General features: G+C 35.2%; 1 protein-coding gene across 1 annotated transcript; it reads right to left on the bottom strand.

The window, feature by feature from the left end:
* Window positions 1-16,157: 16,157 nt before the first annotated feature.
* Window positions 16,158-16,918, bottom strand: LOC131612083 (uncharacterized). Its single transcript, XM_058883897.1, has 2 exons — window positions 16,433-16,918; window positions 16,158-16,345 (listed from the first exon to the last, which is right to left on the bottom strand). Exons 1-2 carry the CDS (start codon window positions 16,685-16,687, stop codon window positions 16,232-16,234), a joined length of 369 nt encoding a protein of 122 aa, XP_058739880.1. The 5' UTR covers window positions 16,688-16,918; the 3' UTR covers window positions 16,158-16,231.
* Between the last annotated feature and the right edge of the window lie 3,972 nt (window positions 16,919-20,890).

Genomic DNA, 20,890 nt, shown 5'->3' with positions numbered 1-20,890 from the left:
CCTTGTAGTTCGGATAAATTTGCACCGTAAGAGTCTTTCGACCTCTGCTTTAATCTTTGAGTGAATCTCTGGCGCGAATCTTCTGGGAGTTTGTTTTATTGGCTTCTTCCCTTCTTTTATTGGTAATTTCAATTCGACTAAGTCTCTTTCGAGACCAGGCATCTCATGATAATCCCAAGAAAAACAATCTCTATTGTCTTTCAACATTTTGATGACCGTTGCTTTCAATTCTGGTTCTAGTTTCGCACTGATATATGTTATTCTCTTCTGATCATTGTCTCCAAGATTGACTTCTTCAAGTGGATCTTGGGCCAACATCTTTATGTTCGACGCCATCGGGTCTTTTTCAAATCCCAACGGTTCTTCGTCGTATATTGCATCTAACCTTTGACTTGGTTCTTCTCCTAGGATCTCTTCAACTGGACCCGTATCTTCAGGGAGTTCGAAACTCGTATGTATTTCCAATTCTGATATTCCTTCTTTGGTTAGGACTGTATCTATCTTTGTATTTGATAGTTCGGCTTCGAGAGCCGTTTTTCTTTTGTTCTCGGCCACATAGGCCGAAAGCTTTTTGAAGAACGCAGACTCAGACATGATTAATGTCATCGTCCCAGCCCGTTGGCCGTACTGCTGGATAATTCTCCGATGGTGCTGGATCTGGTGGACCATCCATGATCTCCCTATCCCATTGGAATCCATTTGGGTGTAAAGTCAAATAGTACATTGCATTTTTGTTTGGGGTATACATCTCTTCAGCAGCATGACAAGGGCCTATGTTTGCCAAGTTCCTGTCGAAGTTGTTTTTGTTCACCTGGTTGACCTCAGCCATGTAATAACTCTGATCACCTTCGACATTCTCCACTATACCATCTTCTCTCCAAATTGTCACCCTCTGATGCATGGTTGAGGGTACAGCCGCTACTCCATGAATCCATTCCCTACCAAGCAAAAGGTTGTAGTTTGCCTTTGCTGGTATAACCATGAACATGGTTGGCCTGGTAACTGAGCCTACTGTCAGATTGACTTGAACAACTCCCAGAGTTTGTCCTATTTTTCCTTCGTAGTTAGATAAAACCATGTTATGTGGCCTTATATCCGTATCGAACATACCAATTCGTTTTAGCATGTATTGAGGCATCAGGTTCACTGCTGCTCCCCCATCAACTAGGACTTTATTTATGCCCACGTTCTCAATCTTAGCCCTGATATAGAGTGGCTTCAAATGATTTCGCATACCCTCATCAGGCCTTTCGAAGAAAGCATTCTGTTCTTCTACTGCACCGTTATTCAGCACATAGTAACACACGGGTCTGTGTTTTGCCATTTCTTCGATATCAGCCTCTTCACAGTCTTCTACTTCAGTTTCCTGATTAAACTCGTGAGGAAGTACCGAGACAACATTGCAATTCAAGTTTATAGATGACACTCCATCAGAGTCAAAATCATTTGTCATTCTATCCTCTTCTTTCCAAGAATTTGAACGCATCTTGTCTTCTTCATCCAAGAGTTTTTCAGCTTCGAATAGTCTGCGTTCCACCGGAGGTTTGCTCGAATTTGCCCCCTGGTATGGGACTTGGTTGCTACTAGAGTCTCCAGCTTCTCTTGGCCTGTATTCCTTCTGAGCCTTTTTTATTCTCTGATGCCTTCTCCACTGGGACCGAGACATAGGATTTTTTCCTTTATAATTCTCCAACCGATACACCTCTCGATTTGATCTTTGAAATTGTTTCCTATATGCCATTGCAGTTCTACCACCTTGGTCCCAACTTCGCCATTTGTTAGTTCTTGCATCAGCTTGTACCCACCTATCCCTGGGTGCATTTGCAGGGACTTTGAACGTCACCCTTCGAGTCCTAGGATGTGGGCTATCGGGCCTCTTTGTTGGAGTCCAAATGTCGAAACCGTACAGGTTGGGACGCAACCCCTGAGTTTCTTGACTCATGTAGCAATACACACGTTCGAATGATCGTGCTAGCATTTCGTCATAGACTGCCCCACATCTTGGGCAGAGAGCAACTTCAGTGTTCTCTTTGTGGCATCTGACCAAAAATCCTACCAAGCTTTCCTCCATCTTTGGGTACAGTTGTAGCAGGGGATTTGGCTCTCTTCCTGGGTGTTCCCACCTTTCGCGTCGAACCCTTTCGAAGTTGGCTTCGACCCTTCGATTCAGCATGATCGAACACCTTGGACACATCCATTGCTTACCACCATTTCTCTCGTGGCAATTCCAGAGATATTCTTTGAAGCTTTCGGTTCTTGGAGGAACTTCGATGCCCCCATTTTCCCTCGTCAGCCATGTCTCTAGTTCGCCAAATTCAGACACTGGTCGTCTGGCGCTAACCATGTTAACCGCTGCTGGAGGAACTTCAGAGATCTGGATTTTCTGGAGTTTCATCCTGAGGTCTTCAGTGGCCTCGCTGTTTTCTTCCTTCGAGGCTTCAGTTATTTCTGCCTTGGAAGATTCTTCAACATCAGTATTGAAGATTATGTCACTATTTGGGCTTTCAGTAGCCTGCTTTCCATTGAACATTGCTTTAGTCTCCACAACCTCGATTTCAGAAACCTCCACCATGTTGATATCTTCTACCTCGCAGAGGCTGGCGTCAACAATGTTTAGGGGATTGGTATCGACCCTCATATGACTCTTGGTCTTGTCAGCAAACTTCAACCTTCCATCATTGAGAGCATTTTGAATTAGATCCCTGAAAAGAAAACATTGAGAAGTTTTATGGCCTAAAAACCCATGATATTTACAAAAACCTCTTTTCTTCCGTTGTTCCAACGGAGGAATTTTTGAATTCGGAGGTAGTATCATTTGGCCATCTTTTACCAATAAATCAAATATTTCATCACACTTGGTAATGTCGAATGTATAAGTTTTCTTAGGGAACCTATCATTCTTATCGTTTTCTACTGGATTTTTTCCATTGGCAGGATTTAGCAGTTTGCAAGCATAAGGTGGCGCTTCTTTCAATTCAGCCAAGTCTATTTCGACTTCTTCAGGGCTATATGAGTCATCGAAAGACTCATTCTCAGCATCCTTGGCTTCGACGTATGCCACTCTTTCTTTCTTATAACTTTTATTTGCCCTAGCTTTTTCTGCCTTCAGGCGTTCGAATTGTCGAACCCTATCTGCTAATTGGGCCATGTCCCTAAGGTATTGGGTATCTAGTTTCTTTCTTATTGAATAATCTAGACCACCTGCAGCCATTTCAACAAGTTCATGCTCTGGGCCTGTTGTAAAACACCTTGATTTCAACAGACGGAACCTATTTAAATAATCATCAATTGTTTCTGTGAATTTTCTTTTAACACTGGCCAATTCTTTCAAACTTATCTTAGTTTGGCCCATGTAGAATTGCTCATGGAAAAGTCTTTCCAAGTATGCCCATGCATCTATCGAATTTGGTGGCAAAGTAGTAAACCAAATGAAGGCATTTTTTGTCAGTGAACTAGGGAAATATTTGATCCTTAAATCCTCGTTTCCCGCTAAGTCTCCTGCTTCCGTCAAATATCTAGCAATATGTTCCACCGTTGACTCGTTCGTTTCGCCTGAAAATTTTGTAAATTTGGGTACCTTAGTGCCCCTAGGCAATTCTGTTTGCATGATATAATCTGATATAGGGGATGTATAGTTTGAACGTCTAAGTCCAGTACTAAGGCCATTGTTGGCCATAACCCTTTCTATCATGGCAGTTAAGTTATTTTCTGTAGCCAGATTTTCTCTTCTGACTCTTTGAACAATCTCATCTGGGTGTTCGTTCCTACCCACAATCCTTAATCTGGGTTGCTCCTCCTCCGTTTCTTGTCGGACGGGGACAGTTCTTTGATTTGAAGCTTCTAAGTTAATTATTGGAGTTCCTTCGAACACCTCTGTTCTTCGTGAGGGGCCTACATCCCTAGTAGCCGTCCTAGATGATGGAACTATGTCTTGTACACGTTCTAAAATGGGCCTCTCTTCTTGATTCGAAGGCTGTTTGTCTTTCCTTTTAGGTGGCGTTACTCCCATGAATTCTGCCATTCGATTCATCTGAGATGATATCTTTTGGAAAGTCTCCATGTTTTCTCTATTCGTAGTAGTAACATTTGCCATTAGTGGGCTTAAAACTGAAGTCAATTCTCTGGCCAAAACCCCTACCATATCATGGTTGCTTGCATCCATTTCTTGTCGAAATGCTGCTTGGTTATTTGTGGTAAAGTGGGGCATCTGGGTAGAGAAACCGGTGTTATGTGCACTTCGACCCACTGAACTAACATTTGGTGAAAATGTCGCATTGTTAGTTGGGGCATATATATGTCCTGCCCCTCGTACGCCTGTTCCATATGGGTATGGCATTCCGTATGGATTATTTGGTCTCCATTCGAAAGCGGAGTTCGTGCCTTGACCAAATAAATTGTTTGCAGCATTTGTCGAGGCAAACAATACGTCCTCTGCGCTTGTGGATGAGGGTGCGGTTGTCGACACTGAAACTGGAACAGTCCCTGAGGGTGCTGTATTATTTTCAGGCATAGTCTGGGAATTATCTGCAGGTCTCGATCCATTTGGACCCGTTGCATCTCGTGTTTCTTGAGTAGAAGTCGAATTTGCCGCTCCTGATCCTGAACCGTGTGGGGGATCTTGATTACCCCCTGCACTGGCCGTAACGACCATTTTCCTGTTGTACCTTCGTTTGGGAATCGGTTGTGCACTGTTCTTTAATTTACCGTTCCTAAGGTTCATACAAGATCTTGATATTGTCTAGACAAAAATAAAGCAATTGATTAAAACAATCTGCTTGACACGGTCCCACTGGGCGTGCCAATTTGTTTACGGTGATTTCCGGTAAACAACCGCTAGTCTTCCAAACTATAATAAATATGATTTGGTTACTTGCAGGATCGACTAGATTGATCCTATGACACATAGTCAAGAAGATTGTTATCAATGTTTGTTCGAACCATATTCATTATTTGTCTTCTTCGATAAGCGTTGTTCGATTAACAGAACAAATAGTCTTGACAATCACTTTGTTACATATAAATGTGACTTCAACGAAGTGACATGACATAAAAAATTAAAAGGACAATTGAAACGTAAAGAATCTTAAACTGCAGAAATATAAAAGACTTTGAAAGTAAATAGCATGAAAGTAATTCGAAAGTAAATGACGTTAAAGTAAATATGCAGAAACGTAAATGGCAAGAAGTAAACGAAATGCAGTAATTCTGAAAGATAAAAACAAAAAGATAATACACATGTATTAAAATGGTGGTGTCATACGTACATTTTCTCAGCGAACTCTTTCTCTTAACGCTTGATACTTGAGCAAATATGTGAGTGATTTGTACAAAACGAACACACAGAATCCTAACACTAAGACTCCTATTTATACTAGTTTCGACCTTAACGGTCCTATACTAATTTGCTGCCACGTTTCTCATCAGAACCTCCAGCGAAGCCATCTGTTGTTGAACGGTTACGAAACCGTCTTCGAATTTCAAATCTTCCCGCCTGAGTCCATCTTCGACGCGTGGCAGTGTATTAAACAAACACTACTAAAAAACACGCTAAGTAGTAATACTTGAATACATATTCTATGAATTTTGTCTAAGTCCCGAAGACATATGCTTTCATTAATCTTTCAGCGTTCACTTATCTTCATCGAACTTAGAAGTCTTTATTTTTCGAAGCATGACCATCAGTAGCCATTCTTTTACTTTTTAAGGGATGGCCATCAGTAACCATCTTTTCTTCGATTCTCAACTCCTTCGAAGGATAAACAACATAAAACGAAATCTTCAGCTAACACATAGGGAGGTGGCTAAAAAATTTTTCATATTTAATAGATTCAAATTCTAGAGTTTGAACACGCCTTAAAATCTAAAATCAAGAAGATATTTTTATCATTTACAGTAGTTTCTAATAAGTTCAAGAGAAGGAAAAAAACACAAATAAGATAATTTTTGCTGATCAATTTCTTTCTCTCAAAATTGGAACCGCAATCAATTATGGCCCGTTTTCTTCCTTTCCCACTTGTTTCTTTTGGTATGTCAAACTCAATTCATAGATTTGACCAAAATAACAATAAACTTAATTCACACTTGTGCAAGCTAATGTCACGAAACACGTTTCACACACGAGATATGGATTGGAAGATGTCTTTTTCGATTTGATCAAATATGGAAACCAATAATAAGTAGTGTTAACTACTTTTTCTTTACGTATGTATATTAACGTGATTTTGCGACACTTTGGTTAATGTTCATGTGATTTTTGACTTGATGAGAAACTTTAACGAAGGAGGTACGTGAGAAGAAGCTACATGCAACACAAAATTTAATTGAATTTTTATTTAAAACATGTTAAAAATTGACTTGTGAATTGGATCTAACAGAAGATTTTAGATTTCTACAACGTAGTGAAATAATGTTTGAATCTCAATTATGAGATAAATATATTTATAGTCTGAAATGTCTCTATGAAAATTATGGATAAGAGTCATTCAAGATTTTACTATGATTTCTCTTCTTTGCGATGATTACCTTGGTTGCAAGTGTCACTTTATGGGCCAAATTATGTTTGTACACAATGCAATATAGTCAATTTTGTTGTGGATGAGGGCTAGAAATATATTCTATAACACACACTTTTCAATACACTACCTTTATTAATTAAAATCATATGATTTTTGTTAGTAGTAAATTCTTTTGACACTTATTGACTGCGACTCTTATGAAAAAGTTAATTCAATTTCTAAGTAGTAAATTATTGTTAAAGTTGACGCTAATTATGTTGTTAAGTTGTAATAATCGTCGCTAAGCCCTAAGAGAGACTAAAAGTATTGATGAAAATTTTTAAGAGAACTATTGTTTGAAGAAATTTTTTTGAGTGACTAAAAGTGAAATATGAGATATTTATAAGAGCTACAAACATATTTAACCCTTTCTTTTTTTATTATATTATTACATGACTACATTGAGAATATTATAGATGTCGAGTCTGATGGAAATTATGGTTTCTGTGCTATTGCAACTTTACTTGGATGGGGTGAAGAGTCACAATCCTTAATTCAATGGAGTTAGACTGTGAAGTTTATCTAAACAGTCCATTGTATTTCTATTCTTTCTTTTTTATTGTTATTTTTTCAAACATTCAATGGTGATTCTTTCTTGAAAATCGAACGACATATAGACCATTCAATTTCAATTTCGATAATCCTAAATATGTTCAATTTTGACAGCAGTGTATTATGGTCCCTAAAGCTCCTGCTGTTATTTAAGTGCAAATACTACCGATTCATAAATATATAAAATGTTATAACAACTTAGAAAAGTCTTGAATCCGTATGACATTGACGTATGAATAATTGAAAAGTTTGGCAAAAACAAATTCTTGACATTTCACACCGTGGAAATTCATTGGACCTATCATTCCAACTCAATGAACATGGGTTGCATTCTAGTGTTTCTTCTTTGACCTTCATTCCTCTATTATTGACGATCAAAATGTTAGGATAGGAGAATTTATAAAGTGATATAACACTTTTTTAAGTAAAAAATAGATGGCAGGAGGAACATTTCATATCATGCAGAATTATTAATCTTATTATTTATGATAAAGTTTCATAGCATATTTAATAAGAGTAATGCTAACAAGTGCCCCAGGGGCACTGGGTAAGAGATTAAAAAGGTAAGTTGAGCATTGTTTAATAAAGTAAAAATATACGTTTTTATCCAAAATATATATATTAAATGCATTGAAAATATAAATAATTATCCAAAATATATATATTAAATGCATTGAAAATATAAATAATTAACCAGTGCAATAAATCTACATTATTTTCTTAATTTGGAATGCTTAACCAGTGCCCCTGGGGCACTCCTTAGCATGACCCATTTAATAAATAGATTCTAGACTAAAATTCTTTGTTAGATATCAATAGATCTATTTTTTTCCTACTACTCCATTTACGTGGAGAGTACGTGGAACATTTCAATTTCATTTTTGTTACAATAGTTTTTTAAATCGACATTTTAAAATTCATCGTCGTGATCACTTTAGATAGAGCAATGTTTAATTTTTTTCCTAACAACTTCCACAATATCTAGGATTAACACAGAATATTCACTAACATCATTATTTATCCAACTTAACATTTAAAATAGCTTCCAAAATATTAAGACAATTGTATCCAACAAAACATCTAAAGTAAAATAAGTACTCATAAACTAAATATGCATCCCTCATAACATCCAAAAATGTGAAATCGTCCATAGATTAATGGAACGATATGGTGTTGGATAATAAAATCCTAGCATTTACATTAATTTCATCGTGGATTGTGCATATTAAGAATTGGATGATAAATTTACGAATATTAGAAAAGAATAATGAAGAAAAGAGGACAATAATGAAGAAGAAGATGATGATTGGAAAAAGATTATTATTTTTAGAAAATGAATTGTAAAAGTAATGAGTCATTTAACTTGCAAATCAACATTGTTAATCCTGTGAAATCAAATAAAATAGCGAAGAGACCTAGTTGAAAAACATTTGGCATAATTAGTGAATAATTTAAAATATTAAAGTAGTCAAGGACATGTTTCAAGCAATATTCATAGACGGTGATAAATTTAACGACTGAGTTATCAATCACATGATGATAAACATATCACATCAACATTGTTAACACTGTTAAATTATATAGACTAACAAAGAGATGGTTGAGTTTCAAGTGTGAAGGTGCTAAAGTCTCACATCGACTAGAAATTGAGGAAATGTTCAGTTTATAAGAGAGGTGACTCATACCCCAATTTCCTTAAAGTTTCGGGAGGATATGTGGCGTCAATATCTCTTGGAACCATGAAAGTTTGGCCTATTGTCACTTCCGACACTCCCCGAACTCCCTAACAAGTGGCATTAGAGTCCGGTTGGTTCGATGGAGGAGTGAAAATGGATCTTAGTGGGGATTAAGGCTAGTGACGTGAATGACTCACACTTGAGAGAGAGATTATTGGATTTCAAGTGTGAAGGTGCTAAAGTCTCACATCAACTTAGAATAAAGAAAATGTTGAGTTTATAAAAGAGGTGACTTATACCCCATTATCTTAAAGTTTTGAAAGAATATATAACATCAAAGTCTCTTAAAACCATAGACGTTTAACCCATTATCACCTCTGTGCTCCCAAGACTCCCCTACAAAGATTAAATTGAAAAACATCTAACTATTCTCGTATAAAGGAATAATCTAAAAGGAATAATTTAATAATTTACTTTACAATTTATATTAACTTATCGATTTGATTTTTTATGGTATTTCAAAATATTTTTTACAAACCATCGCAAATGTTCAAATCTCAAACCAAACTTTTCTTTTGGTGGGCTTCGGTCACAGTGTGGAATGATGCGACCTATTATGGGATTGTCCTACATGCCATGTACAACTAGAAAAGCTTTACCCATTAATTATAATCACCTTTTTAGTTGCTCCATTTTAAGAAAAATGTTTCCCTTGGTGAAATTGATATGGGATGTAGTGTCTACTTATATAAACTATAAATCCATTTAAATTCAACTAATAAGAACTCATTATGAATATAAATAGAAAAAATATTATATAAATTTTTTTAAGAGACACATGGTGTGTCAAAGATTAAAAAAAATTACATTTTAAAATATAATTACCCAAAACATAATTCTACTCCAAAATATATAAAATAATACCACACCAAACAAAACTTAACAGTACAAAGAAACCATATCTCGCAAACCACATAGCTTTTGGTCAAGATAAGATTTGTCTACGAGTGATATATTATTCAAAGACTTAGCCAATATTTAATTCCACATTTGTATTTGTAGCATGTAAAAATAATTTGGAATAGGTAAAATTGAGTTTGATATATTTGATTGATATTAAATGTAAAATTGACTTTGTCTTCGAATGAAATTTATTGTTCAATTTATTTTTCAAAATATGTTTAAAATAAATTATTTTATATTTAATTATTGTTATTCAAAAATAATATTTGTCAACATAGAATCAAACACACGCTTAATGACACTATCACAACAATAGTTTATTTGGAAAAAATAGCATTTAGAGATTTTAAAAGACAAGTAATTTAAATCACTTGTTATTTTTCTTAGTACACTAATATTTATACAAAAGAATAAAAAATATCTGTAGAGGTTCTAAAATACTATTTGACGTGACACAACTTATATGGTTTTAGGTGATTAAAAATATTTTTATGATTTAATTATTTTATTCAATTTTATATATTAGATAATCAAAGTAATTTTTTTTATTATATGAGATTATGTAAATTTTTTTCAAATAATAATATATTTTTGGGTTAATACCTATTTTCACCCCTGCCATATGGGGTTGGTTTGAAAAACCCCCCTGCCAAAAAAAAAGTTGCAATAATTCCCCTAACAATTGAAGATTCTTTCGTTTTAAACCTTGTAAAAATTTGATTTTTAAAACCAACCTTGCCACTTGAAGGACTCTATCATTTTGAACCCTGTAAATTATTTTTTTTAGTAAAACCAACCTTGCCGGTCATACTCCAGAGGGTTTAAAATGACATAATCTACAAGATTATAGGGTTTAAAATGACTGAATCTTCAAATGGCAAGGTTGGTTTTAAAAACAAAATTTTTACAAGGTTTAAAACGAGAGAATCTTCAAATGTTAGGGAAATTTTTGCAACTTTTTTTTTGGCAGGGGTGTTTTTCAAATCAACCCCATATTGCAGGGGTGAAAATAGGTATTAACCCTATATTTTTTAAAAATTCTCCAAATAACTACACTTTCAAAAGAATTACCAAACTAACCACTTTTTTAAAAAAACCACACAGAGGATGTGCCACTCTGTGTGGCGCATGCATTATTTTTTAGGAAGATACGCCACAATGCATGACACATGCTCCCTTGTCAAACCATGCAGTGTGGCGTATGCACTTAACATTTATGTGTAGTAATCGTTTTGTGCGGTTACTAAGTTGTTTTGATTTTTTTTAAAAAAATAAATAAATAATAAATATAAATATAAATATTTTATTATTACATTCATCGGAAAAAATATTTTATTATAACATTCATGAATGTGTGCAAGCTATAAAAAAGTATCACATGGAAATTTCAAGTGACTTATATGTAAATCGCACCAATTCCGGATAGTACATCATTATATGTCGTTAAAAACCAATTTGTCTGTTGCGGCTAACTACATCTTACAAGAAGAGAAGTGATTTCTGGAAAATATGTACTATTGATCCACCCCACACTTGCATCGCAACCATTTCGACGCAGGATCATTAGAAACTTAGCTCTCAATTAATATGCCATGAAATTGTGCCTCTAATTAGTAAGGATCCATCATTGAGTACAATCATTTCTCATATAGTTACAAGATTCAATTGTACTCCCACTTATAGGAAAGGGTGGATCGCCAGGACTAAAGCTGGTGAATTTGTATGCGACAACTGGGAGGATTCGTACAAAGAACTTCCAAGATTTTTTACTGCACTTAAGTATTATGCTCCAGGAACTGCTATTAGCTTGGAAACACTCTCGGCCTTTGCGCCAGACAGAACTTGTGTTAGTAGAAATAGAATATTTCATTGATTGTTCTGAGCGTATGAACCATGCATCAAAGGTTTTGCATTATGCAAACCTATTATACAAATTGATAGGACCTGGCAGTGGTACAAGATGGCAACAATAATATTTTTCCAATTGCATTCGCTCTGGTTGTAGGTGAGACGACTGGTGGCTAGAGTTTCTTTCTCAAAAACCTACGTTTACACGGTGCTCCTCAATCCAACTCCTGTTTGATTTTGGACTGACATCCTTCTATTGAGAGTGCTCACAATAACCCTGATAACGGTTGGCAAGAACCCCCTGCGGCACATGTCTATTGCATTAGACATGTCGCTTAAAACGTCATGAGGGAGATAAAATACGAGACGCATCAAAAAAGGTGATTATTATAGCATATGCCTTAACAGAGCCTTTGTTTCAGCACTACTGCGAAGAGATCTGGTTGGAAAATGGGGATGCATTAAGGTGGCTGGATAACATTCCAGTGGAGAAGTGGACCCGAGCATTTCACAATGGTCAACAATGAGGGCACAAGACAACCAATCTAGTGGAATCAATGAACTCCATCTTTAAAGGCATCAGAAACCTACCGACAACTGCATCGGTTAGAGCAACATATTTTAGGTTGGGGTCACTGTTTGATACTAGGGGTTCAAAATGGAGGTTAGTGTTGTAATCGGGGCAATTATTTAGAGAAAGCTCAATAAAATTTATTCAAGAGGAGACTGGCAAAGCTAACATACATGGTGTTACAGTGTTTGACTGTATTAAAGGTTGCTTTAGTGTACAGGAGACAATGGATCATAATGAGGGTGGGCCAATGGGGTACTATCGCATCGAACTAGATAGAATTTGGTGCGACTGCAGAAAGTTCCAAACATTTCGTATGCCTTGCTCTCACGTCATAGCAACATGTGCATATTCTCTCCTGGATCCTAGAAGACACATATCCCCTGTTTCAAAAATGTATTAAATGTGTACATCAATACGTTCTCGGTGGTAGAAAAGGAGGATTATTGGCCTGCTTATCAAGGGGACATTTTTTGGCACAATGACCAAATGCGAAGGAAGAAAACTGGCCGCCTTAACAACACCCATATTCTAACCGAAATAGATACGAAAAATAAAATGATTTGATTATGCAATACGTGTCATCAACCGGGACAAAATCAAAAAAATCTTAGAATATTATTTCTAGCTCTGCAACATAATTTTTAAATGGCAATCTTGATATGTAACTTATTTGTTGTAGGTCAGAAATTTTAAATTAAATTAGACTTTCATTTCATATTCAAGTTAACATTCGGGTACGACAAACTTAATACTACCACGTAAAAAAACAACACGATAAACAAATAAAACAACTATGCACATCATAATAAGTATGAGATTACAACCATTAAGACAATATCAGTTGGTCCAAGAATCATCATGAGAACATCATATTCGTTTTCACGACTTTCCAGAAATGAGTTACTTTATTTTTGTTGGATACTGTAACTTGCCTATCAATTCTTCAAATATTTTCGCCATCAAGAATGTCTCCTTCTAACTATTTGATCAGGCTCCTCTGAAAATGTTCAAACATCTGCATATTCCAAAGTTTGATCTTCATCGCAGACTTTGTTTCCAAAAATAATTGAGCATCTCTTTTGATCATTTAAAACGTTGAGGGGTACTGGATGACATTTTTAAGAATGAAATAAGAGAGAAATATGGACATGGATGTTTGTATTTATAAAAAACCCAAAACAACTGAGTAGCCGCATTGAACGAATACTGGACTTAAAGGTTAAGTGAATGTGTCACACTGCATGGCTTGATAGGGGAGCATGGGCCGTGCAGTGTGGCGCCTAGGTCCTCCTAAAACATAATGCATGTGCCACATAGAGTGGCACATCCTATGTGTGGCAAAAAAATTTTTTTTTGAAAATTGGTTAGTTTGATTTTTTTTTTTTAAAAAAATTGGTTACTTTGGTAATTTTTTTGAAAGTGTGGTTATTTGGGGAATTGTTTTTGAAAAATGTTGTTATTTGAAAAAAATATCATATTATGTAATTTACACGTAGTTTATATATCTCGACTAGAATTTATTTTTGTTTTTGAAGTTTTTGCCAAGTAGGCATTTACTACAACATAATTGATATGTAATTTTCTATTAAAAGTTGAGTGATGAAATCTATTCCTTTGCTCATATGGTAATTTGGGTTTTTTCACACTGATACTGAAGATAGAGTTTCAACCCTTATGTTTGGTTATAAGTCTTTATTGAATTATCTCCATAATTCTAGAGGCTAGATTGAAGAATGTCATGCCAAATTTGATATCCCTTTGTTAGTATGCTTTTGTTCAAAATAGACAAATGTTAGATGGAGTTTTAGTCATCAATGAAGCTATCGATTTAGAAAAGAGGCAAAGAAGGAAATGTATGCTGATAAAGATAGATTTCGAAAAAGCTTATGATAGCGTGTATTAGAACTAACTCTAAAATATCATGAAAAAGACGAGGTTTGAGCAAGGTGGTTGAGGTAGATTATGGAAGTTTTTGTCTTTAGAAGCAGTTTGTCAATTTTAGTCAATGATAGTTCGACATTGGAATTTGAAGCATATAAAGGTCTACGTCGAGGGGTTCTTTGTCTCAATTTTTGTTCCTATTGGCTGTAGAAGGATTGACAATGCCGATAAATAATGTAATCCAAATGGGAGACTTTCGAGCTTTTAAAATCAATAAGGAAATTCACTTTGAAATTTTGCAGTTCACTGATGATACTATGATCATGGGTGAGAGGACATGGATACACTCGTGGAGCATCAAAGAAATTATGCGCGAAATTGAATTTGTGTTAGGTTTATGAGTTAATTTTCACAAGTGTAAAGTGTATGGTATCATTGGAAAGAATTTTTTTGGTGGAGGACCTAAAGTCGATATGCTCTACATATCTAGAGGAACTAAACTGATTCTTAATCAATATAAGAGGTAGGCTAGGAAATGGCAAAACTCTTGATTTATAGAAGCTTAAATGTCTAGGGAATGATACTCTATGCAATCTCTTCCCTGAATTACTTGCCTGTATAGAGTTTGCATAAGCAAAGGTAGCTAACATGGAAGTATGATGTGAAAGCCTATGGTGTTGGGACATTCCTGTAGTGGAAGATACTGACAGATGATGGTGTGGAACAATTGAAAGAATTGATAGTTATTCTGTAGGAAGTGGAGCCCAAGCAGGATGAGGAAGATATCTTTGTTTGGTGGTTGGATTATGTGTCATTGTTTTTTCTCTCTCCTCCATCATTTATTTTAATGGGTTTAATATACTATTCCCCCTTCCATTAGGGCGAGATTCGGTTTTTCCCCCCTGAAGTTTTTTTTTTAAAACGCCCCTTATAAAACCAAAACATCAATTTTACCACACCCTATTACCACATATGCTGACTGTGTAATTAACTAAGGCACATGTGGTATTTTTTGTGCTGACTGGATAATAATTAGACACACACCACATCAATTTTAATTCATTTATTTCATTTTCTTTTTCATTTTTCACGTAACTTTCTCTTTCTCCTTTCTTTTCTCTCTCTCTCTCTCTCTCTCTCTCTCTATCTCTCTCTCTCTCTCTCTCTCTCTCTCTCTCTCTCTCGTCTTTCTCCAACAACAGCAGCATTCATAACAACAATAAAACCCATAAATTTCAACATTAATCAAACCCAATGAAACCTAAATTCCTAGAAAAAAACCCAATCGACCATGGTGCAAGAGCTTGAAGGTGGCGGCGTGGCAAGACTGGGCTTAGAGTTTCAGAAATTGTATGATATCGGAAAGGTAAGAGATTGAAAGTGCTGAGTGACCTGTTGGGTTGATGGTGATGAGAGACGGGCAGTGGTGCAATGTGATTGGATTGGCTGTAGCCTTGATTCATCAGAGCAACAAAAAAACAGCTTATTCCACCCTTTATACTTTTCTACCATCCACTTTATATACAACACCGATTCTAACGATAGCTTCTCCGCCTCGTACAAAATGATTGCTTTTGTTTGCACAAAATGATTGCTTTTGTTTTCTGGGCTACAAGGCAATGAGCTATTTATCACCTTACCATATGTTTTCTTGAATAGCTCAACAATCACATGTTTTTCATATCCCTTTGCTTCTGAGAGATTTACCTCAACATGATGGAGTGATTTCTCCACGCGCAGTTGGAGATTTTCGACCATTTATCCCTATCCATGTCAAAGGAGACAGACATGCAATATTCAAAGTCATTTCCTTTCATTATATTGTTAATAACAACTTATATTCTTACTTATCGATCCTAACTTGAGTAAATTTTATGGTTTATATCTCAATCAACAAGATCGGGAGGAGAGAAAAATCTAAAATACGCTAAACAAGATAAATGTATGCACATTACAAGCTCGCATGGTGACATAGCTAAGTAGCTCGAGTTACCAATAGTGTCGTATAAGAGACGATACAATTGGAGGTAATGCTAATGGTAGTAAAAGTAGGCATTACCTTCAAGCTGAAGTCTTTATATTCTTATGTGGCCTGATTCAGTAGCAAAGTAAAAGTATCATTGTAGTTTCCTGTTATATAAACACGCTACAAATAGTATGACATGAATTATGAATGAATATACCTACACTCCATCATCGCCAAATACCTCTCGAAGCATAGCCTGTATCATGGCTCTCTTTCCTACATTTGGGGGTCCATCGAATATAAAATGATTACAACCGCACCCACCTTTTACCTATATACTCACAAAACTTAACAATTTTGATCGTTGTTGCATTCTTGTAATCAAATGAAAAAGAAAGAAGCATAATATTGTTCTCACCAATGCTTTCAGCTCAAGTGCTCTAGTTTTGTTGCAGATGAAGTCTCCCAATTTCTTAGGCTGGTATTTGGTTGCCCACAGATACTCATATAGATCCCCTTCCTCAGTTGTGTGCTTCAACATGTGCTCACAAGGTAATTCCAATGCCACTGTTTGTTCAGAAACAGTCTTTTGACCACCCAAAGGCTTCCCCTGGATACCTGGATGGATCAACACCATCACCTCCTTTAAAGTTGTTTCCGGCTCTGTCACCATCAGTGATTGATCTTCTGGACTTAAAAAGACAACAAAATCATGAGTTGATGGTTGGGCGGCCGTGGCTGTGGAGGTATTGAAATTGATGTTGAGGCAGTAGAGAGAGGTGGGGGAGGCAGGAACCGGAAGAGCAATAAGGCCCCTATAGTATGGACTTGAGTCATGGTGACAAGAAAGAGAAGAGCTGTGATGAGGAATTGGATGAGGAGTAGCAGTCCAAGAAGCATCCACAACTAGAGAATTATCCAGTCAGCACAAAAAAATACCACATGTGCCTTAGTTAATTACACAGTCAGCATATGTGGTAATAGGGTGTGGTAAAATTGATGTTTTTCGTTTTATAAGGGGCGTTTCAAAAAAAAACTTATGGGGGGCAAAACCGAATCTCGCCCTAATGGCAGGGGGCATAGTATATTAAACCCTATTTTAATAATGGAGGAGAGAAAAAAAATATTGACACATAATCTCTACCATTTATTTTAAAATTTAATGATTTAGATTCATTCTCATGTTCTCAAATAAAAATGTCATTTATGACGCGTTTCATATATATATATATATATATATATATATATATATATATATATATATATATATATATATATATATATATATATATATATATATATATATATATATATATATATATATATATATATATATATATATATGAGGGTTATATTTACTCCATGAGTAAGTTATTATAACTTACTCCAAATCTAGACCATTGATTCTTTTCAATCTAGTGGTTAAAAATAATAAGTAATAAACTAACACCACATACAAACTTTACATACAAACTTTAGATTTGTAGCTCTTTTTTTTTTGGTTTATCACCACCGGTTTAGTCCGGTTCGGGGGTCAGTTCTGGCATCAAGTGGTTCCAGCCCCCTCCCGATCGCAGTTACAGGGATCGAACCGTGGTTCTCCTTACCAAGTTCAGCGTCAATCACCACTGAACAAACTAACGATTGGTTGATTTGTAGCTCCTTTTATACGAACATATTGATACCTTTGGATAAAGTGAAAAAAAGTTGTATTAATTGTAAAATGAATAAAAAAAATCCAGAATTAAAGCTAAATATAATATTTATTTTAAATTTATTAAAATTTTGAAATTTTGAAGCAAAACTCAAAAATATTAAAAAAATTTGAAGGTATGATTTAAATGGGTTAAAAAGAAGAGAGAAAATGAATGGGAGATAGAAGGGTTACTGAATAAGTCGAGAAGAAAAAGTGAAACAAGTTTAATTAATAACAACATTTGTAAACGGTAGCCCCTAAAAAATTTGTAAGGAATAGTCCTAACTAATCTCGGACAACAACATACCACTCATTAATCACTCTGACATGCTGAATGGTGAGTTGACCTAATAGTCTAATTTTGTTAAGAACTATCCTCGCAATCTAAATATTCAAATTTTGATAGGGGTTACCCCTTGCAAATGTTGACTTTTGTTTGCCCAAAAAATAAGTTTTTGACGCCAGGGGCGGATCCATGTATACTAGAATGGGGGCTCAAGCCCCCACAAAAAGTTTTCAATTTCATTTAAAGTATTATATTATTATTTATTTAGCCCCCATTAAATTTAATTAAATGCATTAAATTACACTTCTTCAATTACCATAAAGTCATATTATAACTCTTTAATTAAAACCTTCACATATAACATATTTATACTCCTTAATTTTTAGGCATTTTCTTCTTTGACTTTCTATTAGTTTTTTACTTCAACCTACAAAATTTTGATTTTTAATGCTAAAATTATAGATTTTGTCTTTTATTTTTTTAATTATTTTATTTTAATACATTTAAGTTTATCTTTTTATTTGTGCTATAAAAGTAAGTTTTGAAGTTTGTTTTTTTTGTTATAAGTTTTATTAAAAATGATTTATGTTTGTAGCATGTGTTATTGTTGAAAAGAAATTATTTATTAGGAATTTTGTGAAAAATAAAATGCACAACCGAATGAAAGATGAATTGTTAAATGATTATTGAGTTACTAGTTATATATGTAAACTAAAATATTAAGATGAAAAAAGTCATAAAACATTGTTAGAATATCAAAACTAGTATATTTGATGGTGTTGTTGGAAATGAAAAACAAAATTATATGATTTTTTTCGATCCGCCACTGTTTGATGTAACTCCCGTTTTTAGTTTGCGTGTTTTATTTAATTATGTCGTGTTATGATATGTGTTTTGTTTTACTAAATTATATGTTAATTGAGTGCTTGTGCGATATTGACGTTATTTGTGGGGTCTTATCGTAAATATATAAGTTAATAAATTAGGAGAGTTATTGGGCTTAAGGTAGCATTAGTAAGTGTAGAGTGTGATTTAAGGCCCATTAGTAATAAGAAAGATAGTAAGTTAAACAAAACAATGGTTTTAGGGGTTTTAGACTTAGAAGCTCATTTTGACAAAAGTTGTGAAAGAAGAGAAGAGAAGAGTGAAGAGAAAGAGGGGAATCTCAATATTGAAGCTAGAGTTGTCTTCAATACAAACCTAAGGTATGTGTGGGATTCTTTCATGCTAAAGGGATGTATGATGATGTTTTGGGTGGGATTTGATTGTATGTTTGTATCCATGAAAGTTGTGTGTAGAGATGTTAGGGTTTATGAACAAATGCATGAATTTATGATTTGAAATGTGTTTTAATTGATGTTTGATGATGTTATGATGTTAGAAGATCCATAATATGTGTTATATTTGTGGTTATAACATGTATTCTATTGTTGTTCGTGATGGTTGGTGTTTTTCAACTTGATTGGGTTGAGTTTAGGGGATTTGAGATGGAATTCGTATGCTGTTTTTTGTGATTGGGATTTTCTGAAAATCACCAGTTCGCGCCGCGAACTGCTTGGCAGAAACTCAGGAAGATTTGATTCACTCAGTTCGCGAACTTTGTTGGCGCCGCGAACCCTGTTTTATAGAACTTTTTCCAAACTTTGAAATGATGTAACTTTTGAACCGTAACTCATTTTCAAGTGTCGTTTGGACATACGTGAAGCCCTAATTGATGTTTTTCCATTGAATATGCTTAGTCTAACTTGAATAGGATTTTGTTGACATTGGAGATCCGAAATTGATTATGTCGTTTAAGTTGATCATGTCGTTTAAGTAGAATATGTTGTTCGAGTCGATTATGTCGTTAAGTGTGATTGTGAATGTGCATCATTGAGTCACATTCATTGCATTGTTTGAGACAGCCCTTGTGGCAAATGTTTGAGACAGCCCTTGTGGCGGATGTTTGAGACGGCCCAATGGCAATTGTTTGAGACGGGAGTTTTACTCCAATGGTACCACATGCATTTGCATTATTTGAGTTGCATAAGTAAAGTCGTATGACGAGTCGTAGTTGAATATTTGTGTGTGCATAACATGAATGTTATCTTGTGTCGATTCGATGGTTGTTTCGTTGAGCATATGCGATAATCGACTAGGTATGCCTTAATTAAGATTGATATTATTGTTGTCGGTAAGATGTTGAATGATGTGAATAGTAGTAAGTGATATACGTTGAGAAGTGGTGACCAATGTATGATTATTTCTCCGTTTTGAATATTATCATACACTTCTTTATAATGAATGATATCTCACCCCTTCTGTTTGAATGTTGCCCTCCATTGGTAACGTGCAGGTAATGACGCGGAGTAGTCGTGTACCTATAGCTCGAGTCGGTGTGTGTCGATGCTCTGATACGTAGCACTCGGGGAACGTTGGATTACTTGTTTACGTTTTGTTACTTGTGTTTATCCTTGTTAAACTTTATCCTTATGATATGCTGAGACTTGTTAGATGTATCGTGTCGTGTTTGGCCATGATATTAAGAGTTGTATTGTTGTTGACATATGATTTTCCGCTGCGATGCAAGTATTTGATTGGCTGACAATGATTAATGATTTTGATATTATTCTCCTACAAGTGTGTTATGTATCTAAGTAATTGGGCATGATATACGTATGTGATTTTGTTGTTTAAAAATATGACGCTCCGAATCGTTATGTTCTATTTGCTTGAAATTTTGTACTCTGATATTCCTGTTGCTTTCGGGATAGATTTGGGGTGTTACATTTGACGCCATTTACTTTTGTGATGGGTGACCCCTCACAATATTCAATTTCAAAATTTAAAAGTTTCTCCGCGTCAATTAACTGTATAATATTTTCTTTTGTCTTGCATGTTGCGAGAACCTCAAG

The sequence above is a fragment of the Vicia villosa genome, linkage group LG6 (genome assembly GCF_029867415.1).
Source record: "Vicia villosa cultivar HV-30 ecotype Madison, WI linkage group LG6, Vvil1.0, whole genome shotgun sequence".
Taxonomy (NCBI): Eukaryota; Viridiplantae; Streptophyta; class Magnoliopsida; order Fabales; family Fabaceae; genus Vicia; species Vicia villosa.
Note: the sequence above shows the minus strand (reverse complement) of the source record. Positions and strands in the feature narration are given on the sequence as shown.

Bases quoted from the DNA above. Each gene is read 5' to 3' on its own strand.
- LOC131612083 (XM_058883897.1), bottom strand. From the start codon at position 16,687: ATGGTGACAGAGCCGGAAACAACTTTAAAGGAGGTGATGGTGTTGATC. The intron at 16,346-16,432 runs GTGAGAACAATA...GTGAGTATATAG, and splicing joins CACTTGAGCTGAAAGCATTG to GTAAAAGGTGGGTGCGGTTG.